At 30.9% G+C, this 23,710-nt stretch overlaps 1 protein-coding gene across 9 annotated transcripts in view; it reads right to left on the reverse strand.

Moving 5' to 3' along the window:
* LOC131041437 (APETALA2-like protein 5) overlaps positions 1-21,059 on the reverse strand; it is a 67,715-nt gene extending 46,656 nt beyond the window's left edge. For 2 of the 9 annotated variants that reach the window (XM_057974542.2, XM_057974541.2), the window contains exons 1-4: positions 19,993-21,058; positions 19,882-19,907; positions 18,069-18,099; positions 17,797-17,884 (exon numbers count right to left, since the gene is read on the reverse strand). In XM_057974542.2, the coding sequence (XP_057830525.1) occupies positions 17,797-17,884; positions 18,069-18,099; positions 19,882-19,907; positions 19,993-20,486 (639 nt within the window). In that variant the 5' untranslated portion in view covers positions 20,487-21,058. Of the gene's footprint in view, positions 1-17,796; positions 17,885-18,068; positions 18,100-19,881; positions 19,908-19,992 lie in introns of all 9 variants that reach the window. The other 7 variants (XM_057974547.2, XM_057974548.2, XM_057974549.2 and 4 more) reach the window with 7 other exon arrangements.
* Positions 21,060-23,710: the final 2,651 nt, after the last annotated feature.

Raw genomic sequence — 23,710 nt, forward strand, 5'->3', positions numbered from 1 at the left:
TACAATTATCATGCAGATCTAGATGCATTTTATTGCACTAATTTAGGTGTTATAATGCTAATAAGAATCAAATAGGAGAGGCTATGTAAAATGAAGGATTGAATTCCTTTAAACACTAGTGCATAGCATCCAAATTCACACAATTTTTACTTATTTGGCTCAGTGGAAATATAAAGGAGGCCAATTAGCCATAAATACTACAAAAGTGACCATGGGTAGGTAAACAAACATATCTAATTTTATAACAACTAGTTTTAGGTAGGTGTATGAATAAGTGTAGTAAGTGCAAGGACTATCTAAAGGTAATGGAAAAAATTAAACGTTTTTCGTAGTTCAACACTCATTCACACTAGAAGAGAAAGAAAGTAGTCATTAGAATTGGCATCCATAGCCAAGTACTCATTCACATGAGAATCTAAACACAAAATAGAATGCATCTAAAATAATAGGTGTGAAATACCTATAGCCAATCAATCTTCACTTCTAGGAAGAGATTGTTCCTCTTGAGAAATACTAAATCATAATTTAACTCTCTATAGAGAATCTTCTCATTAATTGAACTCATATCCAACACCAAGTGTAGGCTCCTTGGTCTTTATACTAAATTTCAATTTTGTACTCATCTTCTTCAACGAGGTCTTCCAAAATCATCCAACAAAATTTGTATTTCTATTTAAAACTATTATTTTGGCAACCTATTCAACCTCATAATTTATTTGAAAAATAAATCAGCCATCTTATTACATCATTTGTACTACATTTGTCATAATGTACTACATCATTTGTTTTATTACATGGAATAAAATATGCCATCTTTGAAAACTGGTCTTTGAAATATACAAATACAAAATCATTACCTCCCAAGAAATCCTAATACAAAATCCATATTTGTTTTCTCCCAAGGTTTCTCCCAATTAAAAAATAGTTTATACAGTCCAACATTTTGATCACTTCCTTTTGTGATTTAATAAATCTTGCAACTTTGAACGTGTATCTTGACATTGTTATACAATTGTGGCCAGAAATAGTTTTCACTTAGTAGTACCACTATCTTATCAACCCTAAAAGGACTAGCTATTTATCACTTCTATACTTCTCTTTGATTGAATTTTCCTTCATCGAGCTTCTTGGACTACCCTTGAATACTCATTCTAAATTAGATTATCAAGCCACTTATTTCTATGTATTCTTGCCCATTCTCTACATACTTTCCATGCTTCCAAAAAAATATGATTGGCTTCATACACATGCTTAGATTAATCAAACCCTACTAATTCTACCATCATTTTGTTCATCAATACTCAATCTGGAGATCTAAAACATTATTTGACTTTCTACTTTTGTGTTTTAATACAAAAGAATAACTTTGTGTAAACTCAGCCCATCTCACATTAGTGTGATTTATCTTGTCTTGGTTGTTGAAATATTGAAATTCCTAATGGTTTATGTATTACACAAGCTCTTTAAGTAACGAGTAATGTCTCCACTTCTTCAATGATTAAATTATGACAAAAAAATCCTAATAATACACTAAATACATCATTGCATCATCAAAATTCTCACTAAAATGAGATATCATTATGCCTTCTTCATTTAATATTGTTCCAATTACATTTCAGTTGCATCATAACAAACTTGGAATACCTTGTTAAAATATAGAAATGCTAACATTAGATGTTTAGTTACCTTCTCTATTAATTCAAAAATTCTATTTTCTCCTACTATCTATTTTATTTTTTAGGTTATCCCCATTCATTGTCTCAATTATTGCTACAAGATGCCTCAAATTTTGATAACGGACTTCCTATAGAAACTAGTTAATCCATGGAAAGATTGTACTTCAACATTCACTATTGTAGGTCACTCTACAATTATTCTTACTTGATTTGGTCCATCTTTGAACCTTCTTGAATTGAGGTTACATATCCCTTGTATACTACTTCTAACTCCATGAAAATACATTTCTTCATGTGTAACCTTTACAATTTACCAATTTGATATTCTATAACCTATTCTTCCTTAATTTTACTAAAGAGGCAAGATATCATCTAAGTCTTAAATATATAAGGTGTGTTAGTTAATTGAAAGGGCATAACTTACCACTATTATAGTCCTTCCTTTGTCTTACACACAATCATTCATTCATCTACTTTAATTTTGATCTAGTAATAATCAATCTTCAAATTAATCTTGGTGATCAAGCAATCCATTATATCATGCATCCTTGACAATGGGAATTTACACTTACTTATAATCTTATTTATTGCTCGATTTTCATCTTTTCTTCAATGCTACTTTTACAATTACCTCGCATGATCTTAAACTTTCTTTGATCAAACCTTTCCTTAGTAACTTTTGAACTTGTCAATTTAGTTCTTAATTATCTATTTGTGTCATCCTATGTGCCAGTTTACTTAATCAAGTATCCCCTAGAACTCCAAAAGTTGACTAATATTCCTTTTTGGTAATCCACTTGGCATACAGTCTAATACATATTGTTCTTACACTAAGTCAATAATTCTTAAAATTTTATTTGTGGTGCTTATATTACACTTTCACTTGTGTTTACTACCTTTTTGGTGCCACAAATTCAAGGGACCATTTAAAAAGACGCATTATCACATCTTAGACCATCTAAGAACCTTCTTCCATCCACTAAATATTTCTATAATTGCAACAAATTTGCCTCTCTTTCAATGGTAGCAAAATATGTTACTTGCAATCCTTCATCACAATGTAAGTTTCTCTCTCCCATTTTGTACAACCATTTTATCAAATTTCATGGTCTAACCAACAATAAGTGACACATATCACACAAAACCTCATCGTGATATATTACTATCTTGATTTTCATGAAATATTGTTCACTTACCAACACTACATGTTCTTTCTTCAACCATGAGATTCTATGTAGACTAGGGTCTTTCCAACATCTTAATTTTAGCTTATTAACCATCAATTAAAACATCAAATTTTCTATGTAGTTCCACTATTTCTTATAACCTTACAATATTTCTCTTTCACATGATTGTAAATAAACCATTCCTTTGTATTAGTTCTTTCACTAAACCATTCGGGTTTAGCAAAATTATTTTCCTAATCAATGAATTGACCCTCTTTAGTTCATCTACTAGTATCTATGGCCTTTTAAACTCTTCATAAACATATGTAGTTCTTGTGCTAACTTTTAAAAGTATCCTACTAATGCTTTCTAGATTCTAAGAACATTCAAATTATGTTGTTTGACCTTCAACTCCACACCTAAAACAAGTTCCCTAGAAATATCTTCCACCACCTCTACCATATCTTCCTCTATGTCCTTGATAACCATTATAATTATCTATATATAACTTTAGTGCCCCTCATCTTCCTCTATCTCCTTGATAACCATTAAAATTATGAAAATATTACTTTGTATATGTAAAGGCTTTGTATATGGGCTTCTCATTAAATATGCCCCTCTCATAGCTTGGGTCTATAGGTTTAGATCTTCCGCCTCATCTCTAGCAGTAGTGAGTTGGTCTCCCTATCAATTTGTTCATCTCCTTTCTCACTGTACATTTTAATTATTATATATCAATATAAAAGTTAAGGCATTATGCCTTTTCTTTACAAAAAATCATTATTATTTTATAATATTCTAATTGATATTAAATTATTATTAAGATATGATTATTATTGTTATAGTTTAATATATTTGAGGTCAGCCTAATTCTTTCTTATTGGGGCAATGTGTTTTATATTTTTAAATTTCCATTAAACTCTTTACAAAAGCTAAAAAGCTTCTAGTATCAAATTATCATTATTATATTAAAGTCTTAACAAAAGCAAAAAATCTATTAAGATTACATTATTATTACATTAAATTATATCATTATATTTTTATTTTATATTTGTTCTTATCCATATCCTTGAAAAAAAGTAAATTTTATGTAGGGACTCTTTCAATCCCCATAATTAATAATATTATTACTAATCTATTGGTATACTAATATTTTATTATATTATATATTTAAAATAATGTAAAAATATATTTTTTGTTTTTATGTATATTTACTAAGAATATTAATCTGCTAATCCTATAAAAAAAAAAAATGTTTTTTTGTTTTTCATTCACTAAGTGTCACAAACACATCAAATTAAATGCTTCGATTTTTTACAAACATTTTTGTGTCCACGTGTCAATGTAAAATACCTTTGACAAAATAAATCTCTTTCAAGAAATAAAAGGAGGAGGATAACAAGATGGTACTGCATATTACAAACAAGAGCTCATATAATGTACATGGGTACTACAACAAACTATTAAAATTAAAAAGTAGAGCTCTTATAATCTACATAAAACTCCTAGTACAAACGGATTGATGAAAAGGGAATAATAACTTTGAAACCAAAAGTAATAATTTAAAAAATGTGCAATTGTAGAATATATTATCATATGAAAGAACTTATCATGTGAGGATACAATGGCAAGATTAATAATTCATTCAAAACTACCCACAACTAGAATATAAGAAAACTGCTTTTTTAATCAAAGAAAAATGCTTTGTTTTCCATAGGTGATAGGTTATGCGCTTTTTTCCATAAGTGATAGGTTTGGCCCTTAGGAAACGAGCAATTGTAGAATTTGTTATCATATGAAAGAACTTATCATATGAGGATGCTAAATGGGAAGATTAATAATTCATTCAAAACTACCCACAACTAGAATCAAGAAAAATGCTTCTTTAAATAGGGGAATAGGGTATAGGTTTAGCCTTTAATCCATGAGATGTGTTGAATATGTTGGAATATGTAATGGTCAATAAGGCTTACATAATTGTTGATTTGTTATTATTAGGTCTTCATATAAGAGGTAGCAAGTAATTGTGGACATAATTATTGTTAATAAAAGTGGCTCAATTTATTTCAAAACAATTACTCTATTTCCTTCTACAATCTTGTAGATGTAATACACTATGTTATTTTACTCTTTAACTAAATAGTTTCATAAAAAGATGTTTATATAAAATTTGATTTTATTACCCAAATGTAAGCTCTACACCAAAATTAAGACATTATCCACATTTATTATTTACAAGAGAAAAGAAGAAAATAATAATTTTTCACAATTAAAATTAAAAACTCATATTTATTAGCACATGTCTCTAAAGTATTTATTAAATCATTACATGACCATAATAGCATATCATTCAATTTTTTTATTTTTTTAAAATTAGATAGAAAATATACTATATTAAAATATTCCCATTTGTACAAGCAATTGAAACATTTTGTAACAACTATTTTTAGTTGATTTTATTAAATTCGAATAATTTTTTTTGGATCATCCCCAAAATGATGGTTTCTACTTTTTGGTCAAACTTCACATTGAAATTAATATTTTAAACTAAATCTTCACATTTTGACACCCATGCTAAGTCATTATGAATTGGAAAATGATGTGGACTAGTGATTTGTGAGGTTTTGTTTGTAGATTCTAAATGTATTTTCTTTAAAAAATTAAAATTGAATTGTATTTTTTTTATGTAACTTTTAATAACTTGCTTTTTTTAATAATAAATAATATTTTTTAAAAGTGATAACATAACTTTTTTATACAGAGGATAAAATTCTTTTTTCTTTAACATAGATTTATGCTTGCATTTTTTTTTCATAATGTTTTGTGCATATTTTTTAAATTAATTTTTGAAGTCAAACTAATTATAATTTAGACATAAGTGTATGATGTTGCACTGTATTTGTTGAAACAAGGACATCAATACCTAATAATGTGGAGATATTTTCTTATAATTTTTTCATTAATTTACTATTTTTCCATATGTGAAAAACCTATGTCCAATAAAAAAATTAAAAATAAATTATAATAAAACCAAAATATATTAAAATTATACTTGTTGGAAAGCTCATTTTGAGGTAGGTAGAGAAAGTGCTTAGCCAAGTACCTTCGTTTCAAGGTATGCCATGCCCAAAAAAAAAATTAAAAGAAAACCTTTGAACGAAGGTAACTTTCAAAAATGGAAAAGAAGGAACTTTGTTTGAAGGTCTTTTTTTTCCATTTTTAAAAACTACCTTCGAACAAAGGTACTTTATGATGTACCTTGAAATGAAGGTGTTTTTCAATTCTCACCTCCATCCAAGTTCTAAAATGTGATGTCCCAAGTTTGTATCATGTTATTATTGGATTACTTATGACCATCTTGAAAAAACTCTCAAAAATAGTTATAATATTAATAAATTGTTTTCTTTTAAATATGTCGTGATTAATATAAATACTTTAATCTAAAAACGTTAAGAAATATCTTATTTATTTAAGAATAATTTTATTCTACTATATTGTTTACTTTTTCTATTTAAAAAATTATTTTACATTTTCAATATTGTTATAATTTTTTATTATTATTTTAATAATTTAAAACTAATTTAATCTTTATAATTAAATAAAATATCTATAAATTTTATTTTGATTTGTATGCACATTACATAATAGGATAGAAACAAGGAAATTCATTGTAAAAAGAAGAATAAACATAACCAGCGTTGCCTATATTGGGCTACTCATGGCGAGCAAGGAGGGGTTCAAGCGGGTCTGGTTGAAGAGTGATTCTCTTAATATCGTCAAATGCATTAAGGGATGTACGGTGCCTAGCTGGACTATCTTAAACTTAATAAGAGATTGTCTTGAAATGATAGCCGGCTTGGAGGATTTTAAGATTTTGCACGTTTTCCGGGAAGGAAACAAACCGGCGGATCATTTGGCCAACTTGGCAGTGGGTAACGTGGCAGTTAAATGGTGGAGTGGAGAGGAAACTTTCCCGAAAACCCTGTACGACCTAGCAAGAAATGATGCCAAGATCTATGACCTTTCCAATGAAATTTATGATGAAAGATTATGATGGGATGGGAGCCGTTGGGTTGGTATTTCGAATTATTACCACTTTGAGAAGTGTAAGAATGTTTAGTTTGCCCTATTTATGGTTTGCTTTCCTCCTGGTTTTTCTGGAATCTATGTTTTGCTTGAGCTTCAGAATGGGAGGGGAGAAGAATAGGTTTGAACCCACAACCTATGATAAATGGCAGAAGAACAAGGAGGTTTGGGAGGAAATATCTGATGGCGGGATGGTTCCTTTTCTGGAAAGACTGCATGGTCATTCAGCCATTGTTACGGAAAGCTTCGTCAAAGGATGGAATAAGGGTGTGTTGACTGCTTTCGAGGCGGAATTTCAAGTTGATGAGAATCTAGTCGCCACTGTTATGGGCTTGGATATGAAAGGCAGAAAATTATATAGAGACATGAAGTCAGGTGAAGAGGCTATTGCGGCCTTTTATGTTAAGGAGAAGGAAAGATTGAGGGTTACGAAGATGGCGAATAGCGGCTATAACAGGAAAGAGTTGATTTCCCTCTGGTCTGATATGGTAGAATTTATCATGAGGTACATCACCCTAGATGGTAGATATGCTAGTATTTTTTCTCATCATTTTACTATCTTAAACCATTTTAGACTTGGTAGATTGATTTTCATTCCCTTTTATCTGGTTTCGTCTTTGGAGAATAGTTTAGTTAAACACTTTGAAAATCAGGATAACCTTGTGATTCATGAAGGGCTTATCCTGTTAATTATGGAATACGCCCAGGCCCATGAAGTGAAACCCTCCCCCAAGGATAAAACCCACATTTCCTCTTCTAACCCTAATGTGCAGTTGGTTTCTGATACGGAAATGGATGAGGATGATAGTGGAATGGCCATGGACTGGCGGGATATCAAGGATATGGAGGACCCTAAGTATAAACCTAAAATTGAAGGGGAGTTTATGGTAACCCCGGGAACTCACAGCAGTAGGAAAACCAATCCCCAAAAGGGGCGACTAGTAAGTTTAAATCCAACAGTAGGAAAATGAAAGACCTGGAGCCTCCCACCAAAAAGAAATCGAAACTAACCAAATCTAGTGGATCCAAAGCCTTGGACCACAAGATTAAGTTAAACATCCTTATCAAGGTGGATGATGAGAAACAGGGTAGTGCGATTAAGGAAAATAAAGGCGTGATAAAGGAGGAGAGGGTGATGGGGAATTTGCTATTGGAGGCTACCAGAAGTCAGGAGCAATGTTGGAAGTGGGTGGAGAAGGAGATTGGATCCCTAAAAGAAGGGATTAAAGGAATTGTTGAAACCTTCACGAAATCCCCTGGGCCCAACAAATCTGAGATGATCATGAGTATGATCTAGAAAATTTCGCAGGATGTGGAAACCATGAAGGTTAACCAGGAGCACAGAATTGAGAAGTTGGAAGAGGATGTGAGTGAGATCAAGGAAAACCTGAACAATCTAGTGGAAATCAGTAGGCAGGCGATGAACAATAACGTTGATGGTTTGGAAAAGATTAATTCTATGATGACTGATTATAGAGTCAGGACCATCGCCAGTGACCCTCCCATGGGTGAAAAGCAAAAAAATATTGCTTCAGAGGCTGGACAGAGTGTTGTTGGGAAGATCAGTTCGAGTCCGTGTACTAGAACCAGGAGCCGGAGCCAGGATCGGGGTACCTCCAAATTCATCATGGAGGACTTGGAGAAGATTAATAGGAGTATTATTCACAAAAAACACTAATTTGATAAACTCTCTTAGTTGGGTGTGTGGTCCTGTTTTTGGTTCTACTTTTTTGTTTTTTGTTGTTGGTCTATGTGGGGTTCGTCCCCTATTCTGCTTAGTTTTTTGCTCTGGTTGTCTGCTGGCCATGGTCTGTAAAACTTTGGGTTTCAGGTTCCTGTAAAACCTGTTTATCTTTATCAAAATCTTTAGAATTTTCATTCTAAATGAAGTTGCCACTAAGAAGCACACTTATTAAAACATCCTATTGCTTAGTAAAAAAAGCATTTATTCTAACAAAAATTACTATTAATTAAGCTACTAACAAAAGAGTATTATTAATTAAACTAGTATTTTTAAAATTCTATGAAAGTATAATATATATACACACAAACATCATTTAGAATTTCTAAAATAACTTTATATTAATTTAATATATGAAAAGGGAAGATTGTCAATTTATAAAATTTATTTAATTTTAATTATTTTATTATCAATTATAATAATGTTTGATTTTAACAATAATTTTAAAAAACTTAATAATATATGTATAAATATACAATCTTTAATTTATTTTTTAAATTTCAAATTCTTTGAATCTTCACAAACTTACATGGGTTGTTAGATTTCTATAGATGAACTTTATATTTGATACTCAACTTTTTGCAAGGGTCTTAAAAATAAAATAAAATAGAGAAGTTCAAAGACATTAAAGTATTTCGTGATTATATGAATTTAATAAAAAAAGATTAGATATTTTCAAACTGTCATTTTTATATCTAGATGTAATAGGTTGACGATAACTATCATTTTAATTATATTAAGCTAATAAAAGATTTTGAAGAATTTAAAAAATAAAGAAAAAGAAAATTATAAAAGAATATAAGAAAAACTCTAAAAATGGAAACGAAACACTTTCATTTTTAAGTTGACCAAAATATAATGTCAAATGAATATAATGAGGTATAAATGTATAAAGAAATAAAATCACTATAATGTTTATATATCCTAATACAAGGGCTAAACTATAATATATTCAAAACTAACTTTAGAAGCGTTACATATAAAAATATATATATTTTAAGCTAGACTTAAAACTAAAATATAAACTAAATATATCCACTTTAATATTCTATTACTTACCTAGTGTATTTTATTAAAAATAAATAAAAAATTATTTTATTACTTTGCCTTCTAAGAAGTGTCTTTTTTGAAAAACTCTCCCTAAAAATATATACTTCTTTTTTAATTTATAGACTTTTTTCTCACCATCCTCCCCTTAACCTTAGCTTTTTTTCCCTTCTAAGAAATATCTTTTGTTCTTGTTACAGCTTACTCGTTTCAAAAATATTGTTTCTTTTATTATTAGACATTATTTTCTCATCTTCCTCCTTCTTAACTCTTAGTTTTTAATTACTTTCCTTCCAAGAAATATTCTTTATTCTTATTTCAAAAATCTTGAAAATATACTTTATTTTTCTAATCATTACATATTATTTTCTCACCATTCTCACCCTTAATGCTTAATTTTCCAACATGACTTGTATGATAAACGAAACATTTCTTTTGAGTTCTCTCAATAAATATATATGCAAGTTGATCTTTTCTTTAAATAAAATAGTATAGCTATAATTCTCCTTGCCTCACATAAAATGTTTTTTATTAAGGGAAAACAAGTTTTGATGGGCCCCTGAAACCCATTACAACAAAAGATCAAAAGATAGTCATTAAAGCACTACAAAAAGCCAGAGACAGTAAACATATAAAAGACAGTTGACCAACAAACAAAAGGCCAGCAACAAAAAGACAACAAACAACAAACAAGACCGATCGAGAAAAAGCCAAGGCTAGGTAAAGTTCTTAAGCAGCTCGGCAGCTTCCAACTACAGTTGCTCCATGTTATCAGCAATCCGCTTGATTTCTTCAATCTCCTTGCTTTGGCTTATCTTTTTTCTAGTGCTCGCGCGAGTTCTTCTACCATGACCAATCTCCTTATCTTCAGGGGTGTCTTCCTTCACCTCAGTAATGTCCGCAAAGGCCTTATCCCCTTGGTCACTATCAAGCTTGTTGATAAGAACCTTCATACTTGCAGAGGCGGCCTTTAAGATCTTATGACTCTGCTCCCCAATCTTCTTGAGCGTGTTGTCAACCCCTTCCAGCCTTTTTTCAGTAGCCCCAGCTCTGTTCTCTGGGATTTAGAAGCTATTACATTGAGCATTAATGATCTCCTTAGCATTACTGATTGCTTTGGTAAGTTCACTTAAACAATCAGGGAGGGAGCTAAATTTACCAGTGCCAATGCCCTCTAAAGTCTCAATTTTGTAGGCTTCCTAGGTTTGCTTGGCCTTTATGCTTATAATTTCCTTTTGAACCCAGAGGAAAACCTTGTTGAAGCTATTCGTGCCATTTTTTACGCAAAGGTCAATATCCAAAGGGGAGCCTTCCTAGGCCTTGTCTTCTGCAGGATCCAAATTCACCTCCAGACCCACCTCCCTCACATATACACTCTTAGCTTCCTTCATGGTGGTGTCCTCCCCAGCCAGACCCTTATCCTTAGAACTAGTCGAGAAGGGCGAACAGTTCTTATCTCCCACATCCTCATTTTTCAGAGTTCTTGCCTCACATAAAATGTTATGACACAATCTACATTGACTTTACATGAAGAACTAGATTTTTAATAGTTTGAATCATATTACTAGATTGTTATTCTTAATCTTTTAAAATTCCTTTCAACCAAATTATTCGACATGTTGAAATTTTTACTATGTATTATGCCTTCATTATAGAAAGAGAAACTATTTGTTGCTTCTTTGAACTCTACAACGGTTCTAAGAAAAAAATTATTAATGTTGAGTTATGATCAGCTACCAAGATTGCCAATTGAATTTAACATCCTATAAAATATAGAAAAACAACAATGCATGAAGGTTTGATGGTGATTCTATATAATCACATCAAGAACACTACCGTCCATCTGAATATAGATATCTCTAAGTCGGAAGAGGATCTCGATGACTCTGATGATGAGGAAGGCGAAGGCTATAACACAGAAGCCGAGACAGAGGACGACCCCCAAATTGCTAGGTTGAGCAAGAAAAATAGAAAAACAGAGCAAGGGAAACATAATAAAGGGTCGGCCAAAAAGAAGCAAAGAGGGGATGAAGAGGATACCTGGTATGACGAGGATAATGAGACTGATAACGCCATGGATACTGAAAGCGAGGAGGTCCAAACCCTCGTGAGCCAAATTCAGAAAAGGAAGACTCCTAAAACTAATAAATGTGGGAACCAAGAATCGGTTGCCTCTCACGACTGATTCTAAGGATAAGGGCCTGATGGGGGAGGATATGGCCATGAAAGAAGCTCAGAGCTCTGAAGTCAGGGAGGTGGGACTGGAAGTGAATCTTGAGACTACAGGTGACAAGACCCAGAAAGAGCATCACATGGATATTGACCTTTGTATCAATAATGGCCTGGATAGCTTCAAACAGGTGCTCCTCTGGATGCAAAAGGAAATTACTAGCATTAAAACCAAGCAAGCCAAGGAAGTAGGAAAAATTGACACTTTACAAGCTTTAGACTCGAGTAAATTCAATTCCCTTCCTGATTGTCTCAGCGAGCTTACCAAAGATATTGGTAATGCAGAGGAGATCATCAATGGTAATCGAAATAGCTTTCTTAGCCTGGAGAACAGATCAGGGGCCAGTGAAAAAAGACTTGATGGAATTGAGAACATGCTCAAAAAAATTGGTGAGCAAAGTCATAATATTTTTAAGGCTGCCTCGGCTAGTATGAAGGCTCTTATCAGTAAGCTTGAGAATGACCAAGGGGATAAGGCTTCGGCGGGCATCATTGAAGTGAAGGAAGATACCCCAGAAGATAAGGAGACTAGGCTTGGGAGAAGATCGCGAGCGAGCACCAAAAAATGCAAAAGCCATAGCAAGGAAATTGAGGATTTATCAAGCGGGCGACTGATAATATGGAACAGCTAGAGTTGTAAGCTGCTGAAATGCTTCAGAACTTAACCTAAATCTGGGCTCTTTTTGTCAGTCCTTTTGGTTTTTGACTAGTTGTCTCTAGTTTGCTAGCGTTTTTCTCATCAGTTGTCTTTTTCTTTGGTGTTGTGTTTTGTGTTTTGTTGCGCTTTAATGTAAATCTTTTGATTTTTTGTTGTAATGGGTTTCAAGGGCCCATCAAAACTTGTTTTCCCATATTCAAAAACATCCTATAAAATATAAACTATTTATTGTTTTTTAATGAGCATTAAAGTTTGTTCTACCTTTTATACAATTGAGTATTTTTTCCTCTTGAATAGTTTTCATGTGGATGTATTATAAACCTTGAAAACAAAATTCTACAAAAGAAATATTTAATCTAATAGTAAATATATAATTGAACTTCTAGACTTCAAAATGTACCATCAATAATGTCGTTACCTTTTCACTTTAAGCTAATGGGTTTGCCATGACTTTTTAATTACCCGTTCTATAATGCTTCAATAAAATTTGGTGTATATTCTAAATAAATAAAAAACATCATCATATGACTAGCTTATTTTCATAGCAAGAAGAAGTATATTAATCCAAGACCGATCATCTCAATTTCTCTAACCATTCTTGCTTGACTTCATATATTATGATTAAATTGTTATTTTGTTAAAATCTCTCTCTCTCTCTCTCTCTCTCTCTCTCTCTCTCTCTCTCTCTCTCTAATCACTTCAACTTCACATTCAATAATATTGGTTCAAACTACAATAAGGCTTATTTAAAGTCATATAAATATTTCCTTGCCTAGGTTATGATATAATCTTATTTTCCTTCGAATTGGAAACTTAATGGTCACTCCACATAAACTTTTTCTTCAATTAACTACTCAACAATTCTAATATCACATCCATTTAGACTAAATGCCTAATTATTATGGACCACAAAAGCTAGCATGTGTCTTATTAATTCCCAACAAGAAATCGATGCAAATATATTATCATTATCTATGCTATATAATTGTGTATATCCCTTTGCAAATAAATCTTTATATATAATATAAATATTTCCTTGTGTTATAAACAAAATCTTCTTTTCCTTTGAATTTAGAATTTTGTTGCCACCACGTAAAACTCTTCTTCCATTAAACAAATATCATATCCATTTGGTTTGAATGTCTAATTAATATGGACGACAAAAGGTAAGACACATCTTATTGTATCCCAAGAAGAAATTGGTGCAAATGTTTTCACATTATCTATACTTGGATATAATTGTGCATAACCCTTTGCAACCAATTATTTATATATCTTATAAAGTTTTCCTTAGATTATATAGGCACATTTTTTTCCTTTGAGTTTAAAAACTAGTGGCCACTCCACTTAAACTCCTTTAATGCTAATAGCACATCCATTCAATGGTCTAAATGCCCCAATTATTATGGGATACCAAAGCTAACACTCATGGCTTAATGTATCCAAACAAGCAATTGGTGCAGATGTTTTCTCATTATCTATGCCATATAATTCTACATATCCCTTTCCAACCATCTTTATATCTTTCAAACTTTTCATCACTCTTGTGCTTAATTATATAAATCCACTTAACTCTTATACATATTTAATCTTTGGTGGCTATTGATTCCCAAGTTATATTCTTTCTAATTTTTGTCAATTCTTCTCCCATTTAATTCTCATTGAATTTGAGAAACCAATGCAAAACTATAAATTTAAATTTAAATCATCTTTGGTTATTAGCATTTCAATGAATTTCTTTTTATAGGCCTTGTATTTGGTGTTGGTCTCATGATATTGCTTGAACTTATTGAATGAATTCTCAGAGATGAAGTGGAACTTTGCCTCAAATGTCATTCAAAATATTTCAGAGATGAATGATTTTATCATGTAAAGAAAAATCTCCACAATTACACTAGTTCATTTTATCGTTCACATTCTTTCCATCCCACTTCTTTATCAAATAATGACCGTGGTACAATCACTTTCTTCAATTTTTTTTATCTAGATACTTGAATAATTATTTCTTTCAAAATATCTCACAAAAATGTTCTATATACTCATTGCATCCAACATTTTTTTGGTCTAATCTACCACATGTACATATGCCAACAAAATAAAATAAAAACTCAAATTTCCAATAGACTTAGACCTATACTTAACCATTAACCATGCTTCAAGTCTATTTATAATTTTTCAAATTCTAATAAAGGGTGGCAATTGAAGATATACATAATTGAAGCTATTGCTTCAGCCCACAATCCATTTCCAAATTCCCAATTTTTTTGCATATAACATGGCCCTTGCCACTTTGACAATATTTTTTTAATCTAGTGTATGTTGTTGTACGATATCTTCTTATTTCATTTGAATCACAATAATTGTTAACATTATTTTAAGGTGAGATCTCCCACAATCAATTCTCATAATTTTAAATAGATGGCCACATTCCCTTTTTACTACTTCCTTGAATTTAAAAAACAAATTTGTGCTTCACCCTTATGCTTCAAAAAAAATAAATGCATCTTTATGGAATAGCCATCAATGATGTTAAGAAACAAAAAGACTTGTTCTAATTTGGTGTTTCTATAAGGGCACAAATGTTTGAGAGTATCAACTATAATGGTTGTAAAGCCCATTAGGATTTCTCAGCCAGAATTATATGTCTGTCGTTTCCTAAATACACAACCAAAGTAAAAAAAAAATCATTTGCTTCAATTTTGGGCAAGCCTTCTGGAATTTTCTTAGTATGTAATAAGTTTAATCCCTTAAAGATCAAGTGATCATACCAATTATGATATAACCAATTGGTTTCCTTGAGAATTTATTTTACAAAATATTTTTTTAATGCCTTTTCAATGGAAACATTCCAATAATTACCATGGGAACTTCTACTACAAATGTTTTGCTAATATTTTTATCAAAACATTTGTAAGTATCACTATCAAACATGCTCACTTTGTAATTGTTCTCAACAAATTATCCTAGACTCAATAATTTGTGCTCTAAGAGCATTAACTATTGAAGTATCTTAAGTTCTTTTTACCACATATTTGTTGGTGTGAATAGCTAGAATGCCTTTTTCTAAGCAAATTCTACTAATTTATTGTCTCCAAGCTTCACTTGACTCTTTTATTCTCAAAAAACTAACTTGCACTCGATAATGTGTTCAAGACCATCAAATGATAAAGTATTTTGAATGTATTTTACCTCCCGATTGTTAGTGTGAATAGATAACGTGTCTTTTCCAACAACTTCCACTACTTTATTGTCTCAAACATTCACTTAACTGTAGACCTACTTTATCAATTTACACGAATAAAAATCCATTTAAAGATATATGATCTAAACAACTTGTCTCAAGAAATGATATTATTTTTGAATGCAGGTGTGAATAGCTAGCATGTCTTTTCCAACAATTTTCACTACTTTATCGTCTCAAATATTCATTGCTATGTCAACATTATTTTTCTGTGACATGTGAAAAGATTATTGGAACTCCAATAAGCTCTTTTATTTTGAGTGAATTTTACATTCTTATTTTACATGTGATTTTGCTGAGTCTACGATCTTTTTCAGAATTGCCTTATGTTTTTCAATTGTTGAATTGAATATGCCTTATACTTGTATAACAATATCCAACTTCTAACACCATGACCTCTTTATTCTTTCATTTGAAAATTTCAATGTCTTCATTTTTCCTTCCAAAGGATTGTTGAAGTTGTTGCTTCCTACTCTAATTTGTTTCTTCAATAGAAAATCTGTCTCTATGTTTTCTTTAAGTTCTCCTTAATCTACTTCCATGAGATGATAACTAATTCAAGATATTTTGTATTCAAACACAAAATATAAATTTTAAACTATCCTTCATTTGAATATTTTTAAAATACTCAATTACCAATTTGATGTATTTGTACCCTTTTAGGTAGACTATAATGTTCCATGCTTCATAATTAAACCTTTTTTTTTTCTATCCTATATTGTGTTATATTAAACATTTCAATCACCCAAATCTCTATAATTGTCTTGTGTTATCTCCTTTGTATTATAGACCAACCACAATGTTCTCCATTAAATGGATGAACTAATCTTTTCATCTCTACAAATCTCTAACAACTTAGCTCTAATATATAAAAAATTAAAATCCATATAGTTATTATATTATTACAATTAAAATATTATTATTATAAATTTAAAAAATCCAGAAAAGAAATACAAATAAAAAGATTTTACAAAAAAAAATTATTACTTTTACAAAATCACATCATAACACACATTTAATATTAACTTTAAAAACAGTATAAGAAAAAGAAAAAAAATATTTTATTATTCAATTTAAAATTGTAAAAAATAATGCATTTCATTTTATTTTTCTATTAAAATTATTTTTTACTAAAAATATAAAAAATTTCAATAATACATACTAGAAGATCTTAATGTTTTTAAATTATTGTCTAGATTTTTAAAACATCACAATTTTATCAAAATAATTAGATTTTCTAATAATTTTTTACTAATAATTTTTTATTCTTATTTTATCTTACTCCCTGAATATGTACTTCAATTAAGCTGCATTTTCTCAACAAAACATCTGATTATCTTATGAGAAATTTTTATTTTTCAATGAACATTAAACCCACAACTACCTACACAAAAATAAATAAGAATTAAACAGTTGATAAAATTGTAATTTGTAATCGAAACAAAACCAATCTGCAGCTAGGTCGGTCTAATCACAACAGTATATCATGTTGACTAACGGAGGTTTAATGGTTCAGGTAAGTGTTGTATTTTGTGAACATTGTTTATTTTTTATTAATATGTGAATTAGAATTCCATGATGGATCAAGGAATGCCATCTTAAAAATAGATGATAAAAATGTTCACGTTTTCAAAATGCCATCCTAAATTGATAACCACAAATGTTCACATTTTCATTGGTGGTTGATATATATCAAATTAGAATTTTGATGAAATGCATCCCAAGAATTGATAATGAAAAATGTTCACAAATGATATAAAAAATCTTAATGAAAAAATATTCACAATCTAATTTAAAAATATTCAAGCATAGATTATCATAAGAGAACTCATGCAATTGGATAGAAATAAATGCATTCGGAAACTATACAAAGATGACAGCTCTTGCAATTGGATAGAAATAAATGCATTCAGCAACTATTCACAGACATTCAGAAGGAAGGATGATCTGACCTGGCCCATTTCTTCTTCGTAATCACTGAGAACAAAATTGATATCAGCTTCAACACCACGAAACTTAATGGCCGCTCTGTCGTAGGCTCTACAGTGCAACAGAATTCACAAATATTACTATTACACTTCAATTTCTTACTGCTTGATCCGTATTAAACATGGACCATCTCTAGGAACTTAACAAGCAGCGTCTATTATGGACTCACTAAACGTCTAAACTCAAGTAATAAATAATGGAGTCTAAGCAGCTGAAGTGGGCTGTAAAATTTTACCTCGCAGCTGCATGAGCGGTGTCAAAGCCACCTGCACTTAAAAACAGAATCGGAAAACTAAACGTTTAGGAATCCTCAGATACTCTAGTTTAGTAAACCACAGAGATAAAAGAAAAATGCATCCCTTGTTATGAAATCCTTGCATATTGATAAATCTAAGCTTATATTTCACTTCATAATATTTGTTTAAAGATTTCTGGATTAGAATATGCAAACATTTTTCTTCGTCAATATGATAGACTATGTGAATATTTCTTTTTGTCTCTGTTTTGAATCACTCCATGATCAATTATCATAATAAATAAACAAATGAAGAGAATTTGATGAAGAAAGAAGACTGTGTAGACAATTTTCTTCGTCAATATGATAAATTATGTCAACATATTTCTTCATCGATGTTTTGAATCACATTCTATTAAAATAAAATAAACAAAAGAAGAGAACTTGATGAAGAAAAAAGACTATAAACGATTTGCTTCGTCAATATTATAGACTATATGAACATTTTTTTATGTCAATGTTTTGAATCACACTCCATCAGAATTAATAAACAAAAGAAGAGAATTTGACAAAGAAAAAAGATTATCATAATAAATAAACATATAAAGAGAATTTGATGAAGAAGGAAGACTGTGTAGACAATTTTCCTCATCAATATGATAAACTATGTCAACATTTTTCTTCATCAATGTTTTGAATCACACTTCATTAAAATAAAATAAACAAAAGAAGAGAACTTGATGAAGAAAAAAGACTCTGAACGATTTGCTTCGACAATATTCTAGACTATATGAACATTTTTTTATGTCAATGTTGTGAATCACACTCCATCAGAATTAATAAACAAAAGAAGAGAATTTGACAAAGAAAAAAGACTATGTGAACAGTTTTCTTTGTCAGTATATATGACTGAATATTTTTTTCATCAATATATTAAATCACATTCCATCAGAACAAATAAACAAGAGAAAAAAATTTGATGACCAGAAAGGATTATGTGAACATTTTTCTTTGTCAATATTCTGAATCACACTCCATCAAAATAAATAAACAAAAGAAGAGAATTCAATGACTATTATGTGAACATTTTGCTTCATTAATATGATAGACTATGTGAACATTTCTTTGTCAATGTTTTGAATCACACTCCATAATCAATAATTGAAATAAATAAACAAAAGAAGATAATTTGATGAAGAAAAAAGACAAGGTGTCAATATGATAGACTGTGGAAAAAGTTCTTCGTCAATGTTTTGAATCACACTCCACAATCAATCATGAAAACAAATAAACAAAAGAAGAGAATTTGATGTTTGAAAAAAGAGTGAACATTTTTCTCTGTCAATAAATTATGTGAACATTTTTTTTCATCAAGGTTTTGAATCACACTCCTCCGTCAATCATCAGAATAAATTAACAAAAGAAGAGAATTTCATGTTAAAAAAAAGACTGAACATTTTTCTTGACATATAAATATTTTTCTTAATCAATATTTTGAATTAGATTCCATCAAAATAAATAAACAAAAGAACGAGAATTTGATGAAAGAAAAACAACTATATGAACATTTTTCTTTGTAACTATAATAGACTATGTATCACATTTTTTTTCATCAATATTTTCGAATCGCATTCCAGGATAATAAGAAGAGAATTCTTTGAAAAAAACTCATACTCCAGTAATCCAGAAATCTTCAAACAAGCACTAAAATTTCACATCTTGAAGCCAACACATTATTACCATTTCACTGTAAACACAAGTGACAGTTTCAAAGTCCGGGAGTACAACATAACCAAATAGAGGAAGCTCGTACCTAGATAGATTTGCTTTCTGCAGTCCCTGCAATTGTACAAAGAGAACATCAATCTCGAGCTCAGCCCAAAAAAGGCACAAAAAAACCCAAAAGGCTCGGTCTTGCTGTTACCATATATGGGACTCCCACCGGCCTGTACGTCTGTAAAAGGTCACCCCACGGTACTGCGAGCTTCTGGACCTCGGCCCTCGCCTGCTTTTCTTCACAGCACGGGCACCCGCCTCCACCCCTGGACCCGTACCTTGCTCACCCAGTTCCACCCCGTTAACTGGGAGGAGCTGCCGGGTCACATAGACCGGCCTGTGTTGTTTTTCCTCGGTACTCAACAAGTTCTTCGCTTCGCTCACACCGGCCACAGCCACATTGTCTCTCAGAGAGAAGCCAAAGATCTTATGATCCGATGAAATATCTCCTCCATCCGCCGCATCAATACCCTCACCCGGCTCGGGTTTAGTACCAGTTATCGATGAGTCGGAGGTTCCACCTGCCTCCGCCTCAATTTCAATTAGGGATGACCGGCCTCTTTTACAGCTCTTACTATTGCTGCTTCTCACCTGCTCCTGATCCTGGTCCACACCCGCACAATCCACCACCTGACCCGTCATCTCAGGCCCTAAAACTCCAATCTTTGCTCTGCTTTGCCAAGCCCTAAAAGTCCAATCTTGAGGGCACTCCTTGGAAAAGATCTGCGGATCATCCAGAAAATGCCAACAATTTTTTCCGAAAGATGTAATCCACTGCAGAATTTCTCCAGCGCAAATGAAAATCTAGAAAATTGCGATCCTTCAAACGCTCAGAAAGACCTCGCTTCCGTCGCCGGCTCCAAAGACAATAATCATGATAAATAAACCCTTGAGGTTCTCAGAAAGCTAGAGAAGATTTCTTTTTTCTTCAGCTAGAGAAGAGTTTGGAAGCAAAGGAAGGATTTATTTTTCTTTGAGGTGTTCCGATTTTTCATCCGGTCTTGCTTTTCACAGTCCTCCATTGAAGGGAAGAGAACCTGACTCGAACAGGACAACTGTAAAGCAAGGGCGCCCGACAACGGCATTATTACGAAGCGCAGTACAAAATACCTATACGGAGGACTTTCAAAATAGGCTTATTTTAGTAGTTTCAGCCAAAACGAGATTCAAACACCGCCAAAAAACGCGGTGATTTTCGTAAATGTGGAAAAACGTGACCAAAATATCGGACGTTCGATGGATTATACTAGTGTACGTAATTATTTACAAACAGGTAAAGCAGACTAATCATGCCTGTTCAGAGATATGATGCTTTCGCAGTGTATTGAATGTGTCTGGATTGTCTTGTCAAAAAAATTGGAAAGGTGTTGACGCTTGGAAATTCTTACTATTTTTTATTCATATAAATAGAAATTACATTTTTAATGTCCTTTATAGGGTGTAAGGTTAGCATATAAAATATTTCTACACAATTGTTATATGAAATAGTTTCAATTCTACATTCAGTTGTGTATTTTTTATATTAGAGGATTTGGATTACACTCAATAATCTATTTTCATGGAGAGAGGAAGAATGCTATATAAAACTTCAAATTATACTCAATAATCTATCATCAAAAGAAGAAGAGTGGCAATCTCATCAAGAAGAAGAGTGGCATGTTGAATTATACTCGACATTCTATCATTTGGAAGAGGAAGAGTGTAATCTAAAATGTCAAATTAAACTCAATAATCTATCATCAGAAAGAGGAAGATTGTAATTTGAAACATCGAGTTACACTTAATAATCTATCATTAGGAAGAGGAAGATTGCCATTTGAAACATCGAGTTACACTCCGTACAAGAAGAGGAAGAGAAAATGTCAGATTACACTCAATAGTCTTTCATCAAAAAGAGGAAGAGTGAAATCTAAAACATCAAATTGTACATTCAATAATCTATCTCATCAAGAAGAGGAAGACTCTAATTTAAACATCGAATTACACTCAGTAATCTATCATCAGAAAGAGGAAGAGTGTAATATGAAACGTTGGAATACACTCAATAATCTATGATCAAGAAAAAGAAGAGTGTAATCTGAAACATCGATACAAAAAGTACACAGTTAATTTTAGAAGTATTCTTGTAAATACAACATGGATTATGGAAAACTTATGCCCTTTTTTTTAATATTATATATATTATTTATAGAGTTTAAAATGTGATTAAAGTTTATAGAAATTATTTTCTATTTCAATTGGTTGATTTGGGTTGTTTAGTAAGTAAAGATATTGATAAACATTCAATCTTTAATATTATAGATCAAACCTCTAAGATTGTCAAAAATTTGAATGGATCACACTCTCACCCATTTTATTTCTATCATGATTCGAATTGGTACACATTTTTTCTTGATTAGTAATGTATACCTGTATTTATAGGTATTCAATTGTATTCATTTTATTAACCTCACATCACTCAACTTCCCAAAGCATTCAAGAAGCATTTATTAGAGGAACACTTCAATTGATGCAATAAGAGGAAAACTATTTACTTCAAAACCATCATCTAAGATATTTACATGGTTTCTTGATGCATGTTGATCTTTAGCACAACCTTACAAACTAGTCTCTTTTAATGGTTGACCTAGGAGATCTTGTCCCTTAGATATCCGAAAACCTTCTTAAGGTACTTTTAAATAACATTAATCGATGACTACTAGAAATAATCAAGATATCAAGTGAAATAGAAAACAAAAGTGTGCAACTAATAAGATCTTTGTGCATAACATAATAGACTTACACCCATGGAAATGATCTATTTTTCCAGAGCCATGAATTCAAGGAAGAAAGATATTTTTATAGAAAAATTGAGATAATGGATGAACTAGATTATTAATTTTTATGTCAAAATAATAGATTTGAGCATCTAGACTAAGGTTATCTATTTTCATCATTTGTAGAGTAAATGGTCATTATACATCACATTTAAATGATTATTAATTTTTATGCCAAAATAATAGATTTGAGCATCTAGACTAAGGTTATCCATTTTCATCATTTCTAGAGTAAATAGTCATTATACATCACATTTATTTTTTTGACTCAGAATTTCCTCATGAATCACCACTCTCACAACTGTCATGTAATTAATCAATATTTATTTATATGATAAGTCATGTGCATCTTATTGAATAAGACTAAATTGAGCTTAGGAAAAGGTGATTTCCTTTACAACCATATAAACCAAATTATCATCTAAATATATGTGACTACAAAACATACCTCTTGTATTACGATAATTTTCTACATGAAGCATATTAAATACCAAGTTATCAACTTTATAAATACCAAGCTTAACTAACAATTAAAACATATGGGTTCTTCCTTCAACAAAAAAATATCCTTTAAACTAATTTGTGTTGGTTAAAATAAAATTATTATAATGGATCTAGAAAGTAAATCCATATTTTATAAGGCAAACATAGTAAGTGGTAGTAAATGGAATCAACAAATTTGTATCATAAAATTAATTATATACTAGTCAAGTGTATTACACTAACACTCATATTTAAATAAATAGCAATAATGAATTGATATGGTTTATAAAAATTAAATTTTTAAAATTTCAAATTTATTGTGAGCTCATCTTATCTTCCACCACCCTCAAATTTTGATTTATGGTTTATATCTTTATTATTGTATACTTTTGAAGTCTGCTTTTTATTTATTGTATTATATTGTTTTGTTAGGTTTTATGTGCATTTCATTTGATTTGATTTCATTGTTATTTCATTGATACACATTTCCTTTTAAGGTTTAGCTTTCATTATTTATTATATTCTTTTTCTCATCCTACTTACCCTTGGCTACTCCATTATAATTTC

This window comes from Cryptomeria japonica, chromosome 11 (assembly GCF_030272615.1).
Source record: "Cryptomeria japonica chromosome 11, Sugi_1.0, whole genome shotgun sequence".
NCBI classification, from domain to species: domain Eukaryota; kingdom Viridiplantae; phylum Streptophyta; class Pinopsida; order Cupressales; family Cupressaceae; genus Cryptomeria; species Cryptomeria japonica.